The sequence below is a fragment of the Mus caroli genome, unplaced genomic scaffold (genome assembly GCF_978045245.1).
Source record: "Mus caroli unplaced genomic scaffold, Mus_caroli_1 scaffold_13, whole genome shotgun sequence".
In the NCBI taxonomy this organism is placed as follows: domain Eukaryota; kingdom Metazoa; phylum Chordata; class Mammalia; order Rodentia; family Muridae; genus Mus; species Mus caroli.
The window spans coordinates 40,660,703-40,682,260 of record NW_028227268.1 but is presented as its reverse complement, the minus strand read 5'-3'; the positions used below and the strand labels follow the sequence as shown (position 1 = coordinate 40,682,260).

The 21,558-nt window shown below is 46.1% G+C and overlaps 1 protein-coding gene across 1 annotated transcript; it reads right to left on the bottom strand.

Annotated features, from left to right (window-relative positions):
- Positions 1–19,069: 19,069 nt before the first annotated feature.
- On the bottom strand, positions 19,070–19,928 carry LOC147001447 (acid-sensing ion channel 2-like). The gene has a single exon (XM_085829318.1). The coding sequence runs from the start codon at positions 19,742–19,744 to the stop codon at positions 19,070–19,072; it is 675 nt and encodes a 224-aa protein (XP_085685444.1). The 5' UTR covers positions 19,745–19,928.
- Positions 19,929–21,558: the final 1,630 nt, after the last annotated feature.

Genomic DNA, 21,558 nt, shown 5'->3' with positions numbered 1-21,558 from the left:
GTGCTGGCACAACTGGTTGTTAACATGTAGAAGAATGCGAATCGATCCATTCCTATCTCCTTGTACTAAGGTCAAGTCTAAGTGGATCAAGGAACTTCACATAAAACCAGAGACACTGAAACTTATAGAGGAGAAAGTGGGGAAAAGCCTTGAAGATATGGGCACAGGGGAAAAATTCCTGAATAGAACAGTAATGGCTTGTGCTGTAAGATCGAGAATTGACAAGTGGGACCTCATGAAACTACAAAGCTTCTGCAAGGCTAAAGACACCATCAATAAGACAAAAAAACCACCAACAGATTGGGAAAGGATCTTCACCTATCCTAAATCAGATAAGGGACTAATATCCAATATATATAAAGAACTCAAGAAGGTGGACTCCAGAAAGTCAAATAACCCCATTAGAAAATGGGGCTCAGAACTGAACAAAGAATTCTCACCTGAGGAATACCGAATGGCAGAGAAGCACCTGAAAAAATGTTCAACATCCTTAATCATCAGGGAAATGCAAATCAAAACAACCCTGAGATTCCACCTCACACCAGTCAGAATGGCTAAGATCAAAAATTCAGGTGACAGCAGATGCTGGCGAGGATGTGGAGAAAGAGGAACACTCCTCCATTGTTGGTGGGATTGCAAGCTTGTACAACCACTCTGGAAATCAGTCTGGCGGTTCCTCAGAAAATTGGACATAGTACTACCGGAGGATCCAGCAATACCTCTCCTGGGCATATATCCAGAAGATGTCCCAACCGGTAAGAAGGACACATGCTCCACTATGTTCATAGCAGCCCTATTTATAATAGCCAGAAGCTGGAAAGAACCCAGATGTCCCTCAACAGAGGAATGGATACAGAAATTATGGTACATTTACACAATGGAGTACTACTCAGCTATTAAAAAGAATGAATTTATGAAATTCCTAGCCAAATGGATGGACCTGGAGGGCATCATCTTGAGTGAAGTAACACAATCACAAAAGAACTCACACAATATGTATTCATTGATAAGTGGATATTAGCCCAAAACTTAGGATACCCAAGATATAAGATACAATTTGCTAAACGCATGAAACTCAAGAAGAATGAAGACCAAAGTGTGGACACTGTGCACCTTCTTAGAATTGGGAACAAAACACCCAGGGAAGGAGCTACAGAGACAAAGTTCGTAGCTGTGATGAAAGGATGGTCCATTTAGAGACTGCTGTATCCAGGGATCCGTCCCATAATCAGCTTCTAAACGCTGACACCATTGCATACACTAGCAAGATCTTGCTGAAAGGACCCAAATATAGCTGTCTCTTGTGAGACGATGCCGGGGCCTAGCAAACACAGGAGTGGATGTTCACAGTCAGCTATTGGATGTATCACAGGGCTCCCAATGGAGAAGCTAGAGAAAGTACCCAAGGAGCTAAAGGGATCTGCAACCCTATTGTTGGAACAACATGATGTACTAACCGGAACCCTGGAGCTCTTGTCTCTAGCTGCATATGTATCGAAAGATGGCCTAGTCGGCCATCAATGGAAAGAGAGGCCCATTGGACTTGCAAACTTTATATGCCCCAATATAGGGGAATGCCAGGGCCAAAAGAATGGGAATGGGTGGGTAGGGAAGTGGGGGGCGCTATGGGGGACTTTTGGGATAGTATTGGAAATGTAATTGAGGAAATTATGTAATAAAAATATTTAAAAAAAAAAAAAAAAAAAAAAGACAAAAAGCCCAACTTTGGGATAGCATGGACTCTGTAGTTGCCATGGCTACAGCAGAAAAGAGTCCTAATGATCTTCTCTCTCTCTCCTGCCACCCACACTCAATCCCCATATACTGCTCAACTCCCTCTGGTGCAAACCTTCCTCCTTCTCTTGTGCCTTTCTGGGAAGCAATGGCAATTCCAAGACCAGCAACCCTGCCCCATGGAAACAGGTATTTAAAGGACTTGTTAAAGGACAAGGAGAGGGTTTCTTGTGCTTCATGGAGAAACTGTGATTGATCTAGCTGAAGAGGGAAAGCTCTCCCTCAGGAAGAGTGTCAACTAATGAACGTGGGAAGGACAGAATAGGAAATCACTATTTTGTAATCCCCAGTGCAAGCGTTGACTCCGATTCCCAATTAGAACACATGGACCAAGAACAGGAAGTCACAGCACCATCTCCTGATGCAGAACTGGTATGAGGATGTGAGATGGGGAACTGAATGGCCAAGCTGTCACTCCCTTAGACAGGGGATCAAATCTTGCATGCGTAGGACTGGGACATCCCCTGAAGGACATAATTCCTGTCCGGTGGGGTCACAAGTTTGTAATGTTATTTAAGGTCCTTCCTTGTAATAAACATTTGATTGAACCCAGTTGAGTTCTTAAACTAATTCCGACTTTGGAAGACATATAGAAAGAGAGGAGCAGGGCAAGTGACATGCCAAGGAAAAATCAGGCAAACTCAGAGTATGGAATGTCTGGGTATGAGAACTGGTCTCAAAGATAGCATCGTTCACAGCAATAAAGATGTAACCAACTTAGGGTGTGTTGACTGGTGACCAGCCAAGAAAAAGGTACTGTGGCCTTCTAATAGAATAATATTTAATATTCAAAAGCAGTAAGATATTGACACAAACTACAACACAAATAAACCTGGAAAATGCTGGATGGGAAATGTTTGTTGCAAAATATCACATGCTATAAAATTTCCTCTATAAATCATCTCTGAAGCAGATGCATCGACAGAGATGGAAAATAGATTAATATTTACCTGGGGCAGAAGGGTTGGTTTGTAAGAAATTGAGGAAGTGAAATGATTGTGGATGAATCCAGGGTCTCTTGGAGGGAGGGAGTCCCTGAAGTTCACAACTTTACGAAGACTCTACTGTCTGGATACAAACATACTTCACTTTTCATCAGTGAGAACTACATACTCTACACACTTTATATCAGTGAAGTGTGGGGTGTGAGAATTGTATTTCACTCAACAATGCTATTGTAAGTCTCTCTCTCTCTCTCTCTCTCTCTCTCTGTCTGTCTCTCTCTCTCTGTAGGTGAACATTTTGCTTAACAGAGACATATGGCAACACATGAAATCTTAGCTCTTTCTCCAGTGGATATTGGATTTTAAAAGTTCCAGAAGCTGTGTAAATATTTTGGAGACAATTATGTCAGGCATGAAAATAGCAAGCATACACGTGGAGAGGCTGAGTGGTCAGGACAGAAACAAGCCCCTGAAGATGGGCTTTCTAAGCAGACTCACGGTCTAATGGAACACAACAGTGGAGTCCATTCAAGAGAACTAAGTGAGAAATTGGGTGGTCAGAGGATCAAGGGTCACAGTGTCTTACTACTAGAGCAGGGAGGGACCAACACAGAGGGTAGAAAAAGAGCAAGGAACCCTGTGGTGTGAGGCTGGAATTGGATAGCTCCCTGTAAGCCAATATTTAGGACCCAGATGTCAATGAATATGTGAATGTCCTAATTCTGCCACCTGGACCAGAGGAGCAGGAACCCCCTAGATGGCTATGAGCAAAACTGGCTCCCAGATCCCAGTTCTAAATAGTATCCCTCTGACCAGAGCCTGAGTTTGCTGAGGACAAATATTTGATCAAAGACTGATGAATAAAAAGGATGAACACAAAACACCAGGCTGAGTCAGAAACTTGATGTTCAGAGAACTCTGAGAAATAGCAGAAGAGCACAGAGGTCACTGGGAAAGGCTTTCCAAATATGGGGAAATGCGTTTCCAAATGAATAATTATGTAAATAGAGTACGTCTGTGAATAGAACACAAGTCAGCCTAAGAGTCTACCCTGATATGAAGAAATGAATGGAAAGGGGAAAGAGAACGCTCTTATTTCAGAAAGCCAACTAATAAACACACACAGGATGGTTGGATTGGAAAGCCAGCATCTGGCAGGGATCATTGCAGCAATTCAGGCAACAAAACTTGATGATGACCAAGGAGTGAAAGAGAAACAATTGAGTCCTTTGTGTCTCAGAGCATGTCCTGGCGAGTCTCGTCTTCATCAAAAGTTCACACTACCAGGTTTGGGACAATTTGAAGGCATGTGACCCTAGACAGGATGCAAAAAACTTGGGTGAAAAATTCTCAGCCTAACCTGGGAAGTGGTGGGGGCTGCTCGGTGCTCCAACTGTGTGAGACAGTTGGCTTCACCATCTAGCACCAAAATAAATAGATAAATAAAATAAAATCTTAGCCCAGGTCTAAGCCAGAGGAAACACTGAAGAAACCCAAAGCTGATGATCATGATACAAAACCAGCGACTCTGAATTGCAAAACATGTTAAGGTCATTAAGGTCATGTTTCCACAATGATGCAGAAAAGGCACTTGACAGCTGGCTATGATGAGGGACCGGACTGGGATGTTTTAGACATGAAGAGCCTGATTGGCCCACCACTGAGACTTCTGGGTAAAAGACACATGGGAGTTCTTTACGGGAGTTTTACAATGTTTATGATTGCAATTGTTACAAGAGTGTGAAAAGGAAAGAAATACAAGGAGAAAAATTAATGTAACAGTCTCCTCTTGAGAGTTTTAGAGTTTGGACTGCTGTGTTGCCCTTGGACCTTCTCAAGTTTTTGGTTACTTGGTGTAAATCCATATATTTTTTTACTGCTCAGCCTCCTTGACTTGGTGGGGAGCCCCTGGAATTCCTGCACAGGGTATTATTCATTTCAGATTCTCCTGAGCCTAGCACAATGCCCAGAACCTTCAGTAGGTGTTTGCTGAGCCAGTGAATCAATGCATCAGAATTCTTAGATTAGCCGGGAGATCCCGTGTACATCCTGACCGTTGCTTCTTTTTCCATAGATAAAACTGGAATGTTTCCCTCTGAAAACCAGAGAGTATGTTTGTCCTGTAGTAGCAGACCTATGCCCTAAAGTGTCCTACTGTCTGGGCTCTAAGGAATGAACTTCTGGCCTCTTTGCTATATGGAGAACAATGGCCCCTGGTTGTTTAATCCTGGCCCATTGTGGCAGCCTTGACTGCTCGGCTCTCACTTCTGATTCCTGTGAATGTCACTTGACTCCCAGAGGTCTGAAGCCATAATTCAACATTTTGTTAATGGCCACTTAAAATGTTCCTGAAATAGCTAACAGGCCCAGGGGACAGAAGGTGTTCTTCTAGAAAAATCATTCTGCTAGGAAGGCAGCGTCAGCCTTGGCCCAAACTTTGGAAGACACAGCTACTTGTTCCCTTTGATGCTGTATCTCTTCCATCATCAGCCTGTCACCCTTTCTGAGAAAAGAGGGGGTGGGCATCACTCAGGACCATGAGGGAGAAAGTGAGGGTTCCTTAAGTTCCATTTCAGGTATGATGCCTAGTGTATGTCAACTTAACGAATCCAGAATGACTTGGGAGACAGGCAATGCCTATGGCCTATGGGGATTATCTTGATTGCATTAATCAAGGTGAGAAAACCTGCCCACTGTGGGCAGCACCACTCCCTGGCTGGGATCTTAACTATACGAATAGAGAAAGAGAAATGAGCCGTGGCATTCTTGCCTGAGGATGTTGTGCTTCAGGCTCCAACCGCCTTGACCGCCCCGGCCGTGATGGACTGTACTTTGAACTGTGAGCCAAAGTAGGCTCTACCTCCTGTAAGCAGCTTTTGTCTGAATATTTTATCACAGCGTTTAACACATACAAAAGAAAGCAAAGCCGTGAGCGTGCTAGATTCCCTACTGAGCCATTTCTACTCCAGAGAGAGGAGCTTCAATCACCACAGCCAGGGGCAGAAGGAGACCATAAGAGAACAAGGGCAAAGAATCCCAAGGGAAACCCTCTGGGTAAAAAAATAAAAATAAAACAAAGCAGAGAAGAGTCAGAAATGCACAGCTCCGTATTATGAGGCGAGTCTTTGTGTAGGTGGAGATGGTGAGCCAGGAAAGAGCAAGAAGAAACTCCTGCAGGTTGAGACCAATTATGCGACAGTTTTGTATTGTTCCATCCTCACAAACTCTAATTAAATCACTTGCTCTGGTTCACCCTGGTAATATGCAATCCTAGTGCTGACTTCTAAAGTTATCCAAATATTTTTATCAACTGTTAGTGTTGCTCTAGGGCCTCTCTGCCACCTGCAAATACGACTGCTTGAACACACTAGGACTGGACATTTAAAGTCAAGTCACTGACAGAGAGGCAGAGGAACTGCTTGGCCTCTCCCTGTGTATGCCTGGATAGGAGAGATCAAAAGCCCATACAGAGAACAGGGCAGCTGGAAGGTCATCCGAAGCAACCCAGGCCTGTGCCCCGCTCCCAGAACTCTGGTGCTTGTGAAGTGCAAAACTTACAGCTCTGAGATTCAGTTCCCTTCTTGCCCTGAAAAGGGGAAATGCAATCTACAGAGTGCGTGCATAGCTCCCAGCTGTGTTCCTGGTGACAGCAGCTGCACAGATGCCATCCACCTCGGGTGACCCACACATTCATCAGCGAGGAAAGGCCTGGTGTGGCCACTTTCAGAAGCAGCATCTTCTCTTGGAGAATGTTGCTCTTTCTCTAAGGCTGGAGCTGGAGCCAGAGGGTAGTAATGGAAAGCTGGGTGGCTATCTTGCAATCCCAAACCTCTCATTGGCTCACAGCCACAGAACACTGAGGCTGCCCCAGTCTCCTCCATTAACCTAACAAGGGTAAGAGATGCTATAAGGACCAGAGAGCTCTATGAAGGGCTGAGCTCCGCAGTTGGGACCCCCACCCCCAACCCCCAAACTCAGTTCCTCTCCTTGGCTTCAGTTCCAGCTGGATGCCAGATGCCAAGGCAAGGAGGACACTAAAAGGTAGAGCACAGTAAGCCTCAATTTTAACCCCTTAAGCTCTGGCTTGAAAACCTGCTGGTGAGTGGTCTGCCCTCATTGGCCTCAGTGCTGCACAGGAAACCAGGACTCCCAGTGCCTTGCCAGAGGAGGCTCAAAAGCAATCATCAAACATGAGCTCTAATCTTCAAGGCTTTTTTTCTGTCTGAGAGGCCTTACCCCTGTCACTAAACCTGTATTAAACTGTGAAACAGACACAACATTGCATCTTTCACTGCTAGAAGGACAAAATAGCATCTCATAAGGCACAAATTCCTTAAACTTACTCCAGTCCTGTCATAATTTTTGCACAAGTAGAGATATATAGGTATGCAAAATAGGTATGCTAATCAAATATTTACTCATAAGTAGTATAAAGACATTGGTTTTAAAGCAATTATTTACAGGCTAGACAGATGACCTGGTGGTTAAGAGCAATGGCTGCTCTTCTAGAGGATCCAGGTTCAATATTCACAGGACCACTCACAAATATCTGAAGGTTCATTCCCAGAGGATCCATCACCCTCTTCCCTCCATGATCACTAAATTCATGTGGCACACAGACATACATTCAGGCAAATATGCAAAAAAGAAACTAGAATATTAATATTAATTAATATACATATAAATTTCCATTTTAAAAATAAATGCAAATTTTCATATTAATGGTATGGGTGCATTTGTTTATTTTTACAGATAGAATTAAATCTTGGCTGAATATTTGATATTGTACGACACAGAGCACTCCCAACATTTTTCAGAGCTGATGGATGATGTTATGATTTTATAATCATCAACACCGAGAAAACAGCTTTGCTTGAATGTACCGTAAAACGTGGCAGAAGTTTAAAACCATTTCAGAAGTCATTGGAAATCCTGTCTTAATCCAGAGCCAAAATTCATTTAATGGTGTCCCTTCATGAAACTTGTGTCTGCAATTCAAAACAGAAAATTGGAGCATCAAACATGAATATTGAAACACAAAGGAATCCAAAGGTAGACAAATTTGACACTTACATGTTGAGGAAGGATGAGGGGAAATTACCATGTCATCGTTTTTCTATGATTAAACCATCATGCTTTTGTAAGAGCAGAAATAACTTTGTACGTGTAGTTCAGAGCCTAGTGTGGAATCCAATCAGAGGTGTCTTGGGCAATGCTCACTGGCCATTCACAGCATGATGTCAAATGCACTGCATCAGAGCTGCAGTGACGCTGTGGCACTCAGCACTGCTCAGCACTGCCAGAAACAATCCAGTTTCATCACACATTTGACTGCAAGTTAACTTTCGGCCATTGGGTGGGTGTTCAGAATCTTTTATGGCTGCTCAATTGTCTATGGTACTCTTGTGCAAACTCATGACCTACAGTTTTAGACACTGAGGACTGGGCAGACTGGAAAGTTTATGGCTTAGACATCATTATTGGTTTAAGATGCTAGGAACAACCTCAGCTATAGCCGCTGGGAAGGAGGCTAGGCTGACAAGCAAAATTCCCTGCCCAGGAGTGCTGGTAACAGATAACCAAGCTAGGGCACTTCAGAGATGTCTTTTAGAGCATTGGTGATCTGGAGCAAGACTATGCAAGTTCCACTTACACTCATTTCTATCTGAGTACAGGACAGGAGTTTTAAGCTCTATTTCTTCCCTCACTAAGCAAACAGAACAGAGCTCTGTATCCCATGGGGCTGTTGGGAAAACTAGATAAGCTTCTTTCCGTGTAACCTGTGGACAAAAGTGTCTGGGATGCTCAAAGAGCACAAGCATTCACTTGTATATTTTATAAACTACACAGTGTGGGACCACTGGAAGAAATTCAGTTTGGATATGGTCTAAGAGTCTACCTTAGCCTGGGCTTAACCGCAGCAGTAGCTAGGTGCTTGGTGTGTTCACAGCCTTACCCACAACCTCTCTTGAGAACTCCTAATGCTATATTGTCAATATAGATTTAAAAACAAATCCTTCTGTCCCTGGATCACTTGTCACTATCACCCACCAAGCTCGGAAATAATAAAATGAACAGCATTAGGGCTGGGGATGTAGCTCAGGTGGTAGAAAGCTGGCCTGGCATGCAGAACACCCTGGGGTCCATCCCTAGCACCTTGTAAACTGGGTTTGGTGACCCAGCACTTACAGGGTAGTGGCAGGAAGATGATGAGCTTAAGATCATATTCAGCTACAGAGGAAAGTGGAGCAGGCCTAGGCTACATGAGACCCTGGCACAAAGCAAAAATAATGAATAAAGCAGATATATTCAGTTCCTGGTCAATTTGAGCCTTATACTTATTTCATGTAGTCACTATGAACATGCCTGTGAAGCATCAGTAGTGAGATGCTATTATTTAATAGATGAGGAAACGGAAGCCTGGAAGTCACACCCATTTGAACATGTCTGGCTCTGGCCATTGTTAATATTACTAGAGGCTACAACGCTCCCTTTGTATTATTCCTTCCCAGCCTCCTTCCCAGATTCTATAGCTTAGAATGTTCCTAGCACTCTAAACCCCAGGATTGTGTCTAAGCCATAAGCTTCCTAGTTTCCCCAGACCTCAGTGTGGAACTAGACTATGCTCAAACACAACCTAAGGCTGTCTCTGTGGGCTTGGAGTTAGCTTCCAGAATCTATGATGAACTCCAGGACCTCTCAATAAGCCATGCATATACATTTTGGAAGGGCCAGACCATTAATTGCCACTGTAATGGCTGGCTTCCAGCACCCCACTCTCCCCATGTTCTTCCTAGATGAATCCACTCTTTTATCTCTAAAGGCACTATTCTTCCTGGCATCCATCAGAGGCATTTAACTTCAAAGCTTCATGGTATTGGGCAGTGGGTGGATCTGTAATCTGAGTTGCTAGTTCCACCCGTCAGCACTTCTTTCCAATGTCCTCCATCAATGGCTTTTAACCCCCAACCTCAACTATCTATTCAGGAAGGAAAAAAATCAAACACTCTCCCAGCTGGAAGTAACATCAGAGGTCATTAATCTAACTCTTTATGGGACATCGATTCTTGCCTAGAGGTGATCCCCTGGCTTTGGTTAGACCTAAGGAGCAGGCACAGGCAGGGTTAGAGTGCTCTAGACTCCCAGGATAAGTCTTTCCAATCATCTGGCAGCCACCTCTCTGAACTCCCACCCTCTGCTCAGCAGCTCGAGTTCTGTCCTTTGGCCTCTGTTGGAGAAGGCCCTGCTTCCATTTTCTATGATTGTTTTCTAAGTGTTTGGAGACAGCAATCACAATCCCATTGCCCTCGAGCCACCGGCTTCCCATTTCAGCCTGAGCAGTAGGAGACTTTCATACACTCCTCCATCACTCGTGGCCTCTGACATATCAGTAGCATCACTCTGCTCAGCAACCATCCCTTACCACCTCTTGCTTCATAGATGGGCTCAACCCACTGCCAGCAACAAAGGTGAGTAGCTTCCTCCTTGAAGTCAGGTAGAGGAACATTCAAGAAGATATGGTAGGGAAGGTTGGGAAGGGAACCATGGGATCGAGAAAATAATAACACAGATGCCAGGGAAGATGTGCACTAGAATGAAAACAGCTTATGGATAGACAGCATCTGGTGAAACAGAGACAGCTCACCTCCTTAGGAAGAACTATTGCTGGGCAAACCACACACACACACACACACACACACACACACACACACACCACCCCAAGAGGATCGAAGCAGCAGACTCTGGAAGAGTAAAGCTCAACACAAGAGATGGTTGAGTTTTGAAGAATAGCTCTTGGAATCCATCATAGGTCCCAAGTTGAAAATACAGGTCTAGAAAGCCTGGGATTTAAAGCAAGCTTAGTGCAGGCATCTTTCTTTCTAAGCCATCCTTGAGACCAGACTCCATCTCGCCAAACAGATGGAGAAGCAAAAAAGTAAGGGAGAGATGAGGTCTTGAGTGGGTGATTTACTGAGCAAGTACTCTCAGAAAAAGCCCCTGGAATGGAGTAAGACAAGAATGGAAAATTAAAGTCTGCCTAACCCCCAGGAAGCTCCTAGATGCTCAACCTGACCCCACGAAGCTTGGAATATAAATTAGATCATTGGTCCGCATAAAGGCAAGCTATTCATGACTGGGCATTTTGGACTCATCACAGGATCCCTGTCCACAGGCTGCCTCCAGGTGATAGGGAGGCTTCTACCAAGCCACCCAAGAGAGGCACAGTGATCTGTTATAAGGTGCTCTGCCCACAGCAGCTGTCTAGGCAATCTCTGTGGACCACCTTTAACATCTCACACAAATACTCTTGCTGGTCCATACCTGTAAGACCCAGAGCAGATCCAGGCTCACACCTGCTGTGCTAATATAAATAGAAAACTTCAATTAGTTGGGGCAAGGGGGGAGGCAGCTACAGACAGACACACGGTGCTCCTGGTTGGGATTCTGAGAGTGAGATTCTGTGCCTCCCTGCTCCCACCACAGCAACTCTGAGCATCTGTGCACTTCTGTTTCTACTGCCTAGGCTTAAATAAAAGCAAGCCAAATAAATAGCTAAGCATACTGAAAAGTAGCATCCGCTCCTTCCTCTAGTCTCAGTGTAAGTGGAGGTTTTCGTTTTAGTAAAACAAATGTGGGACAAAGAGCTGTCCTTGGAAACTGTCTAGTTCATCCCACTCATTCTACAGACAGGGAAACTGGGGCTCACAGAGGCTCATTATCCATCAATGGAAGTCAAATACATTCTTTCTCTGCTGCATGGTCATTGAATAAGTCTGCACAGAGTGTTCCTAAAGTGCTAAGAAAGTAAGTGCTATAGGAAAAAAATACTCTAGTATCAGAGAATGCTGCCTCAGGGGCTTCTGTCTCCTGGAAAAGCCTAACTTCATACATGGGCTTCCCCCAGAAACTTCAGATTTACTAAATAATCAACGTGTTGTATGTCTGCTTGTTGGCCGCAGCTGCTGTCTGGCAACCACAAGTCTAGCCAGAAAGTATTGGTTTGAAGATAAATGCATGTAGAGTTGTAATATATGAGACTTCAAGTGTGCATAAGACACATAGCCCACTGGTTTTGTATTATGATAGAGCACAGGTCAGGTGTCCTGGCTGCCCGTGTTTGACATTTCAACCTAAGTCCTTCAACCACGAACAGACAAAACTGAGAAAGCACAAAGCCCAACTTGAGCGTCATGTTTTTGGTCCTTTGTAAGGGATGAGAAGCCTGCTACTTTGAAGTGTGAACTGCTTTAGGACGCACTACCTCCAGCAGCAGCAAGCCTGGTGCTAAAAGCTGCCGATTCAACTTTTGAGGAATTGGGTTTTAGATTTAGGGTGGTCGTAGTCAGGGGTGGGGGGGAAATCCCATCATGGCCCCTCCTATGGAAACTAGCAGCAAACTAGATACACTGTATAGAAAGTGTTTTATAGCCCAAGTCTTCATTGGAGGAAATATTTTCTATAGAACCAGAAGACTGGTAAGTTTCTAAGTAAACAAGCTCCCAGGAAGCTTGCATATTCTCTCTCTCTTCCTCTCTCTCTCTCTCTCTCTCTCTCTCTCTCTCTCTCTCTCTCTCTCTCTCTCCCATTCATGTGCTATCTGTATGCATGTGTGTGCATGCATGTATGCTTTACGTGGATGTGAATGCATGTGGAGGTCCATAGTCGATGTTGGGAGGCTTTCTTAATCTCTCTCTATCTTAGTCATTGAGTCAGGGTCTCTCAATTGATCCCAGAGCTCACCGATATGGCTAGTCAAGTTAGCCAGCTTGCTCTAGAGATCTTCTGTCTCACCTCCTGGGTTTTGAAATTCGAAGAAAGACCCATGCCCGCCTTGGTTTTTATGTGGATTCTAGAGATTTGAACTCCAGTCCTCATAGTTACAGAGCAAACTCTTCATCTACCAAGTCAAGACTCCTCTTGGATCAACAGTTATGGGGAGGGGGATTAAAATAATTCCCAAGGAAGAGGGCAGAGAAATATATATCCACCCAGCAAGTTACTGGGCATTAGCTCAGAGCTATGCAGCTTTCTCTCCAAGGAGACAGTATGAGTCATCTTAACAGCTCCCAATCACAGCCTCACTCCATCAGCACAACAGCACAGATGCAACATGTCCCCAAAGATTTACTCCCAGACAGCTCACAACCTACCAGTCTACAAACCAGAACATGGAAGCCACAGGCTGGCATCATGGAAACCCCATGACCAGCACAGCAAAGCTTGGCTCTCCAGACCATGCCAAAGGCTGACAGGTACTGAGCCTCCTAAGACTATGTGAGCTCATCTAATTTACATTACTGTTATGTTAGATCATTTTGACATACAGTCCAGACTTTATAGGTGGCAGGGAATCAGGACTTATACCTGTGAGCTGAGGACTACAGTGTAGACAGTCGTATAAGGAGTACCACAATTGGGCCTCACTAAGGATCAGGGGTGGGTCTCATTCAGGCATGCAAGAATAGATTTCCAGTATATCATAACAAACACAGAAGAAACATGGGACCAAGATAAGTTGTACCATGTACACTGATGCATGATACCAGCCCAGGAAAGCACAAGTCTATAAAAATTATGCAGCTGAAAGGAGATACCCTCAAAATACCAAAATATTACATGTGGTTATATAAGAAGGTTATTGGGGTGCAATTTCCATTCCTTCCCCTGCCCCTTCTTTCCCATTTTTCTCTAGTGACTATGGATTGATTTTATAACCAGGAAGTATAAGGGCTTCCCCAGATTGAACAAAATCCCAGGTACACATGCCAGAGAGGCTGAAAGATGGGCATTCTGCCCTATATTAGCCAGTCACCTTACATCCATAGCTTTAAACCTACTTAGCACAGACTCTGAGGACATATTTTGAGAGCTATGTGCAAAGAAGTTCTAGGTCTTCAGAATATATCGATGAATGAAAATATTGGCAGGAGGCTGTTGTCACATGTAGCCAAGGCTGGCCTCAAACACAACACATAGTTGAGGATGACCTGGAACTCCCAATTATCCAGCCGCCTTTTAAATGTGTATTAGTGTTTTGCCTGAATGTATGTCTGTGCACCACCACATGTGTGTCTGGTACTCACAGAGGCCAGTGGAAGGCATCAGGCTCCCTAGAACTAGAGTTACAGATGGTTAGGACCATCATATAGGTACTGGGAATAGAACCTGGGTCCTTTGGAAGATCAGCCAGTGCTCTTAACCACTGAACCATTTCTCCAGCCCTATGATTGGAATTGTTTAAAGATATTAAACTTAATGACACATAGTAAGACAATGGAGACCAGACACTGGGATGGGAGAGTGGGAAGACTAAAGATATGCTAATCAAAGGACAAAAAATTTCAGGAGATGTAAAGTACAAGAGATTTATTGACACTGTGATACAATTAATAACATATACCATATACTTGAAAATCAAAACGATTATAGATTTTGTGTGTTCTCAACATACATACACACACCTACACAAGAGATAAGCATGTATGGTAAAGCATGTACTTAATACAACCATTTATATGTTTAAGTAATATACAAATATATATATGTACATATGTGTATGTATATAAAATATCATGTTTCACATCATAGGTTCTACATTTTCCTTATCAACTTGAAAACACTTTTAAAACTATCAGTGGTTTAAAATCTAAGAGCTGAGTCCATTTATCCCCAAGATCCTTTTTAGCAGCAATGTTCCATGCTTCTGAGAAGGAAAAGCACCATATCAGGTCTGCACAGAGGGAAGGAAAAGTATGTGATGCTTGGAAGACAGAAGACAAAGAGGAGAATTTAGATGGTGATATTGTGGAGGGAGACGGCTTCAATTACCACAAAACTGGACTTTAAAGGTAAAGTAGCATTGAAAGACACAATGAGCTAGGGCACAAAAGACAGAGAGAAAGGCCCATGAGCTAGGACAATGAGCAAATTAAGAGATAGACAGTAACCACTTACCCAGTGAGGCTCTACTTGGTATTGGCAGGGTTGGGGAGACCCAATCTCTACTTGACATACTATTTGCAAAACCTGTTTTGAGACTAGGCCTGGACTAGCTGGAATAGAGCTACGTTATGACAGCACAGGCCTGGTCTACTTGGATTATTGTTGCACATAGGTCCTGCTTGATAGACAGGCACAAATATGGCACAGTGAGAAAAGCTATACCTGTGGTGCAGAGATTACCTGACCCATGTTAGGGGCCATAGCAGGCTGTGTGTGATTCCTGGAGGTGAATTGGAAAGTGTGAGAGACAACATGGAAGTCAAACCAGAGAATAAGAGACATTAGGGTACCCAGCCAAAGGAGAAGCCCTGGAAACATCGAGAACAGAGAACAAAGCAGATACCTGTGCTCTGAAGTTGCTGTCACGGGCTGGAAGATTAGGAAGAGTGGAGTTCAAAGAACCAGACTACAGATCAAGTTTATTTAGCAGCCCTTCTCAGAGCAAGCTACTCCTCCAGCTGAGCCTTGGGTGTTACTGGTCCCACTTCAGAGATGGGAAAACTGGAGCTAAGCAAATTAACACTAGTTCCCACCACACACACACACCCCACAGAGTTGAAACCCCAGTTCAGATGGTTTCTCAAATTCTACATCTTCCAGATGCATACTCCCCTGTAGTGAGATATGATTAGACCCATGAGGCCTTGTCAAAAAACCCCAAAGACACAACCTTTGTCGGCCTCGACATCCACCATCTCGGTAATGTTATATGCTGTAGGGTAGTAAGATCCATTCAGTGAGAAAAGAAAACTGGGCCTTTCCTGAGAAAAATCTTACATTTAAAGCATAAATACTCACAATGATGGACAAGCTACACGGAAGGGTCGTTCCAGTTCCTGGACCTGAACACAGATGAACCCCAGTGTGATTAGGCAAAGAAGCAACATAAGGCCCTGTCACATGTTGATGACAAATGACAGGAATTCACCTGGCAGCAGTAGTCAGCTCCTGACAGGACCTCTACTCGAAGCAGCTCCCTCTCTGAAGGATGAGCTTTTGCTTAGTGCTCCAGGCAGAGAAAGCAGTGCTCCCCTGCCATCTCCCTGCCCATGTCCTTGCAGCCTCCCTCATCAATCTGATCCCTGAAAACAGTGGAAGCAGGCAGAACCCCTTACACATGTGCTCAGCATCTCATCTCATAGCCATGTAGCTGGCAAAGACATAAAAGGCTTCCTCGCATAGTATCATGAATGCTCTTTCCTCCAACAACACTACGGGTGAGGTCAATGTTAGATGAGCGAATGCCCACTTAGAAAGCATGCAAGAAGACAAAAAAACAAGGATGGCAAGGACTTCAAACCCATGCCTACCATGTTGGCCTTGGATTCGGGCCACAGAGTCACAACCTCTATCAACTCCTACCTCATCCCCTTTCTACTCTGGGTCACTAGGGTCAGCTTCTGTGAGTTAGAAGGCCCAGAATCAAATCTTTCTTCTGGTTCACCAGGGAGGAAACTCAAACCTCTCTGAAGCCAGACTGTTCCTGGGCAAGGGCTCAGAATGTATCTGCATAGGCAGGGAGCAACGCCTGCTTACTCTGCACTCAGCATTCCACACCTGGCTTCCTGGGGACTTTGAGTCTCTGTGAACAGCCTTCGCTCACTCTGCTAGAATCACAGCTCATTCACTAATTAAAGGGTATTACACACTTCATTGCACAGCAGCTAAGAACTTGGAATAAGGAAGCTTGTGCTACAGCATTCGCCCTGGAGATGATGCTCTGGGCTTTATAGGAAAACTGAATCCAGAAAAAGAGCTGCCCACCTGTGACATCCCTTCCCCCACACTTAAATTCTCTAATAAGTCAGTCATGGTTGCTTTGAGAAAGAAGGTAGGCACTATGTCAAAACCCCCAGCAGGGCTTGAAAGAAAGCACACTAGAGAGGAATGGCTATTCCAGAGAGTGAAGGAAGGAAGAGGCTGGTAAACTGGCTTCTCCAACAGTGGCTCCAATAGTCTCACTGAGGATGTGAGAGCCCAAGAAAAGCTTCCCTACACCCAAGGCCCAAAGGACACAAAGGTACATCAGAGGTTCACTCCTTAGAGTGGGGTCTTGGACATGTCTCCTATCATATTATCCTCAGCAGAGGGTCAGCATGGGTACCTACTGTCACCCGTTGGTGAGGATTATATTCTTAGCACCTACAGTGGGTGTCATCCTGACATCCTGAGCAGACAGAAGAGAACACCAAGGGACAACATCTCTTCAATGCTTGGAGATGTTACACACAGAGGGGTCAGTCCAAGGGTGGGCATTCAAACAGATGAGTCTAAGACTTGCTAAGATTAACAGATAGTGTGTGCCACTAATTAAAGAATAGACCTTATCCGCAGGCAACTTCAGTGTTTCAGAGGATCAGAAGTCCCAGTTAGGATTTAAAACTGGACTTTTGGCTGCTTGGAATACTAGCAATTCAAATGATGGACCAAATATAAACAAGCAACCTGAAATCAACAAGGCTCTACTAAACAGAACTGGGATATGAGCAGAACTACCAGTCATGCCATCATGAGGATTGTGAGGATGCTTAAAGACTCAGCCCAGGGTCTGCTGCCCAGTTTAACATCTCTGAGACACCCTGCATCTGTCATCTGTGGGTTCCATGTGTGTGCAGGCAGATAGAGGAAGAGCTGAGTGCACTCTTAAGCTACACAGTACAGCAATGACTCTGAGCGTTGCCAGGCACTAGAAAGCAAGGGCTGGAACACAGCAATGGTTTCGGGCTCCAAGAACGAGGCATTTTCTCCATTCCCTCCCCAAGGCCCCTCAGACATCATTTGTGCATGACGTATTTTAGGACCCTGTTTGTTCCTTTAAGAAGGGCTGGTAGCTTCCTTCTCCGGCTCAGACTGGCTTCATCTTTAGCAAACGCTGTTGTAGGTTTGGCGATGCTCTTCCTTGGAATGTTTAAAAGGGATAATAATACAAAACGGCTCCCCCAGGAAATAGCTCTAGCACACAGGCTGTGAGAGGCAATGCCCCTGGCACTCTGGGCTCTTTCAGAATGAGATACAGCCAACAGCAAGTGCAAAGACTGAAGGCAGAGACTGGCTGGAGCATAAAGAGAACCTCAGAGTGAGAGGCAGGTGGCCCTGAGAGGGGGTGGGGAGGGCTGCACTATGGGAAAGGGGGGGGATGTCTTAATGAGGCAGAACCCCCAGACAAGTGCTGACAACACAGTCCAGTTCTCTCAATGACTGCTGCACCTGCCATCTCCAAGTTGTCACTGTATTTTGGCTCAAGACTCTGAGTCCCTGACACTCTCCTCCCCCTGCCCCAGGAAGCTATGGGGAAAGCAAACACAGTGGACTGCAGAAGGGTCCCACAGTTCCTGATACCCCAGACTTGCCTGGCAGTGTGGAAGAGCTGGCAGCTGCTGTCTGACCTGTTACACCAAGTTATGCCTAGCAGTTCACTAATTGGGATAAGAACCCTAGCGGCAACAGATCTGCTCCCGTCCTTCCCTCTCAGCCCCCTCTGGCAAACTCATCCTGAACATGAGCCACATCCCCTCCTCTTTACTCAACTCCACACTGCCCCCCCCCCAGCCCCAGGCTTTCCAATCCCACAGCTGCTCACCCCCCTCCTTCCTCCCTCCTCCCGCACCCACGTTGTGAGGCAATTGTACACAGAGAAAACGAGCCTTCGAGTTTCAAGCTAGAGCGCTCAGACAAGCCAGCCTCCGGGACCACCTCATCACATCTGTCTTCTCTCTGTCCGTCCTAGAAAGGAGCCTCTACCTGACTGGCCTCCCTGCGGTAGTACCATGGACAGTTCCGTAGCTTCACCCTGCCTGCAGGAGGACCAGATGGAGCCTCCGGGGGCTCTTTTCCTCTCCACACGATTCAGGCAAGCAAAGGAAGGAAAGAACCTTCCACACCTCTGCAGCATCACCTGCTCAGTGAGCTCCCATGGACACGGGAGTCATTCAGACTGTCTGGGGCCCCACACCCCCTCCTGTGACAGCTTTAGCTCCAGCCCAGCCCACACGATGCAGACAGAGCCTGGTGCCACTTCCGAGCACAGATAAAGGGGAGAGAGAAGAAATGGAGAGGGAGAGAAAAAAAAGAGAGAAGAGAGGCTGCCATCTCACCAATGACAAGCTGTTTCTGTCACACGGTTCGGACATCAAGCATCCTGGACAATGGATAACCCAGGCCTCTTCCCTCTGACTGGGAGAAAGCCCAATTCAGCACACCTGGGGGAGTGACCCCCAACAGCGAGCCCCCTGTAGCTCTCCAATCTGAAAGGACCACAGTACTCCATCTGACAGGTAACCTATTCTACAAACAGGTCCAACAACTCAAACCAGCTACCCTCTCGGCCTTCAGCTGGGTCTCCGCCCTCTCTCCTGCATAGCCGAGATCCGAAGACAAACAGAAGGCCGCCAGCACACCACTTCTACTGAAGAGTGAACACAAGAGCAAACTGAAAGCCAAGTACTCACTGTGGTGAAGTCTTGATGCCCACACTCCTGCCCCTTGAACTTGCAGTAGAGCATCATATCCTTCAGGTCATGGCCTACCCGGTGCAGAAACTCCAGCATGCTGAACTGCTTCGGTTTGTAGTGTTTGAAGTTGGCCTTCTGTCGGAGGGCCTCCAGCACCATAGGGTCCGCCAGATGCGGGTCAGGAATCTGCAAGTTGACATCCAACAGGGCCAGCAACTCCCCAGCGTGGTACAAGTCGTTGGTGGTAAGCCTGGAGAACCGGAAGCCATTGAGGTTGCAGAGGGTCACAGCTGGGAAGACCAAGCTCTGGGCCACCACTTCATCCACCTTGGTAACATGCTGATATGAGAAATAGTAGGACACTCTCTCCGAGCTCTCCACCAGCAGCAGGCCCAGGGATCCCACGAAGGCCACTGCCCAAAGCACACGCCGGATGGTCAGCGGCCCATACACGAAGATGTGGCGGATGCCATGGAGAGTAGAGGTGTTGGCGAAGATCTGGATGCTGGAAGGTTGCAGGCTGCCCTCGCTGGGGCTCTCCTTGAGGTCCATCGGGACCCTGTGCAGTTCTGCAACTGGCTTCAGGTTGATCAGATCTCAGGAAAGAGTTCCCAGTGCTCTGAATTCTGCTTAAACCTTGGCATTCAAGGCAGAGATCGCCAGGCAAGCATCAGGCCAGACACTGGGAGTTTATCCTGAGAGCCTGGCCGCACGCTGACAGGGGTGAGTGTTTATATAAAACCCATTCAAACTCTAGCTCCTGATTTTTTCCAGGCGATAAGGAGGGCTGGTTTTATTTAGGGAGACACCAAGGTGATGTGGAAGGGATGTGGGTGGGAAGGGAGCGCTTAGCCAATGGAAATAAAGTCCTCCCCCCTACACACGCCACTAGAGACAAGATTAAAAGCGAGAGCGAGGGAGAAAATGCTTAAAACAAGTCGCTGAGCAGCTCGGATCCTGTTAACCAGCGCATAATGCCCCGTGTTAAGCATGGGGGGATGTCAGCTCAGCCACGCTGATGCAGTGCGGTGGGGTGCCGCGGCGCAGCATCCTAGCAGCCAATATGCTTAGCTTCTTCCCGGGATGTATGGGACCCTGGCCGCTGCTTCTTGCTGCCAGCCTCCATCCTCCCTTTCTCTTCTTTTCCGACCTCCCTTTAGGGACAGAATTCCAATTGGGGCTGCGGCTGCTGCTGCCGAAGGAGAGGACGCTGCGCTCCGCCTCCGAGAGAAGCAGGGATGCGGGGGTTTCTGTGGGCTCCTTGCTTCCAGCCTCCGGAGAAAGAGGAAGACCATTGGGCTCAAAACGAGCCCGTCTCCCTGGCCTGCCTCTGGCAAGGCTGTTAGAAGGAGGGGAGGCTTGTGCAGGGGAGCAGGACCAATAGGGGCTGGGGACATGGAGAAAGTTTTTAGCCTTTTTTTTTATCTGCTGGGGGTCTTCTACTCCACGTAATGAGCTACTCCCAGAGGAAGGAGAACTTAACCCCCTATCCCCATGGATGGCAGGAAAGTGGATACTTAACTGCATGTGGCCAGTGAGATGCTGGCAAGGGTTTTTGCACCAATGTGGACTCCAGGGTCACATCCATGTGGGGTCTCTATGGGAGAGATGATGAAAACGAAGGGAGCAATTTTAAAACCACAGGGTCTCCCTCTGCAGGCTAGAGGGGGATACTTCAGAGTAGAGAGAAGCCCTTCTAGAGATAGAAAAATCAATGTGCCCATAGGAACCCCAGATAGAAAGAGAAAGAGAGAGAGAGAGAGAGAGAGAGAGAGAGAGAGAGAGAGAGAGAGAGAGAGAGAGAGGAGAGAGGGGAGAGAGAGAGGGGAGAGAGAGAGAGAGAGAGAGAGAGAGAGAGAGAGAGAGAGAGAGAGAGAGAGAGAGAGAGAGAGAAAGGAGAGAGAGAGAAAGGAGAGAGAGAGCAACAAGTATCCCCCCACCCCACCCCCATATGTCTGCCAGGAGTTTTTGTGTTTAACAAAGGAAGACAGCTGGGTGCCCTGTAGGACTGGTTTAATTCCATTCCTTTGGAGGTGTGTGTGTGTGTGTGTGTGTGTGTGTGTGTGTGTGTGTATTTGTGTGTGTGTTTGTGTGTGTGTTCTGTCCCAGGATTTGCCAGATGGAATCACAGCTGGAGCTGTAGGTAAGAGAGAGAATGGGCTCTCTCTGTGTCTTCCACCTCCCTCTTCCTGAAAATCCCTTGTAAGTCAGGCCCCTGCTGGCTGATAGGTGTGACTTGCTTGCCTGCCCCTTGCCAAGGATCAAGTGGCTGGCATCAGGGATAAATTCTCATCAGGGTGAAAGGAATTGAAAGTTAGAGTAGCCAACTTGAGCCACTTGGCCTAGCTGGGACAGAGCCACATGGA

Coding starts and splice junctions, on each gene's coding strand:
- LOC147001447 (XM_085829318.1), bottom strand. CDS start 19,744: ATGGACCTCAAGGAGAGCCCCAGCGAGGGCAGCCTGCAACCTTCCAGC.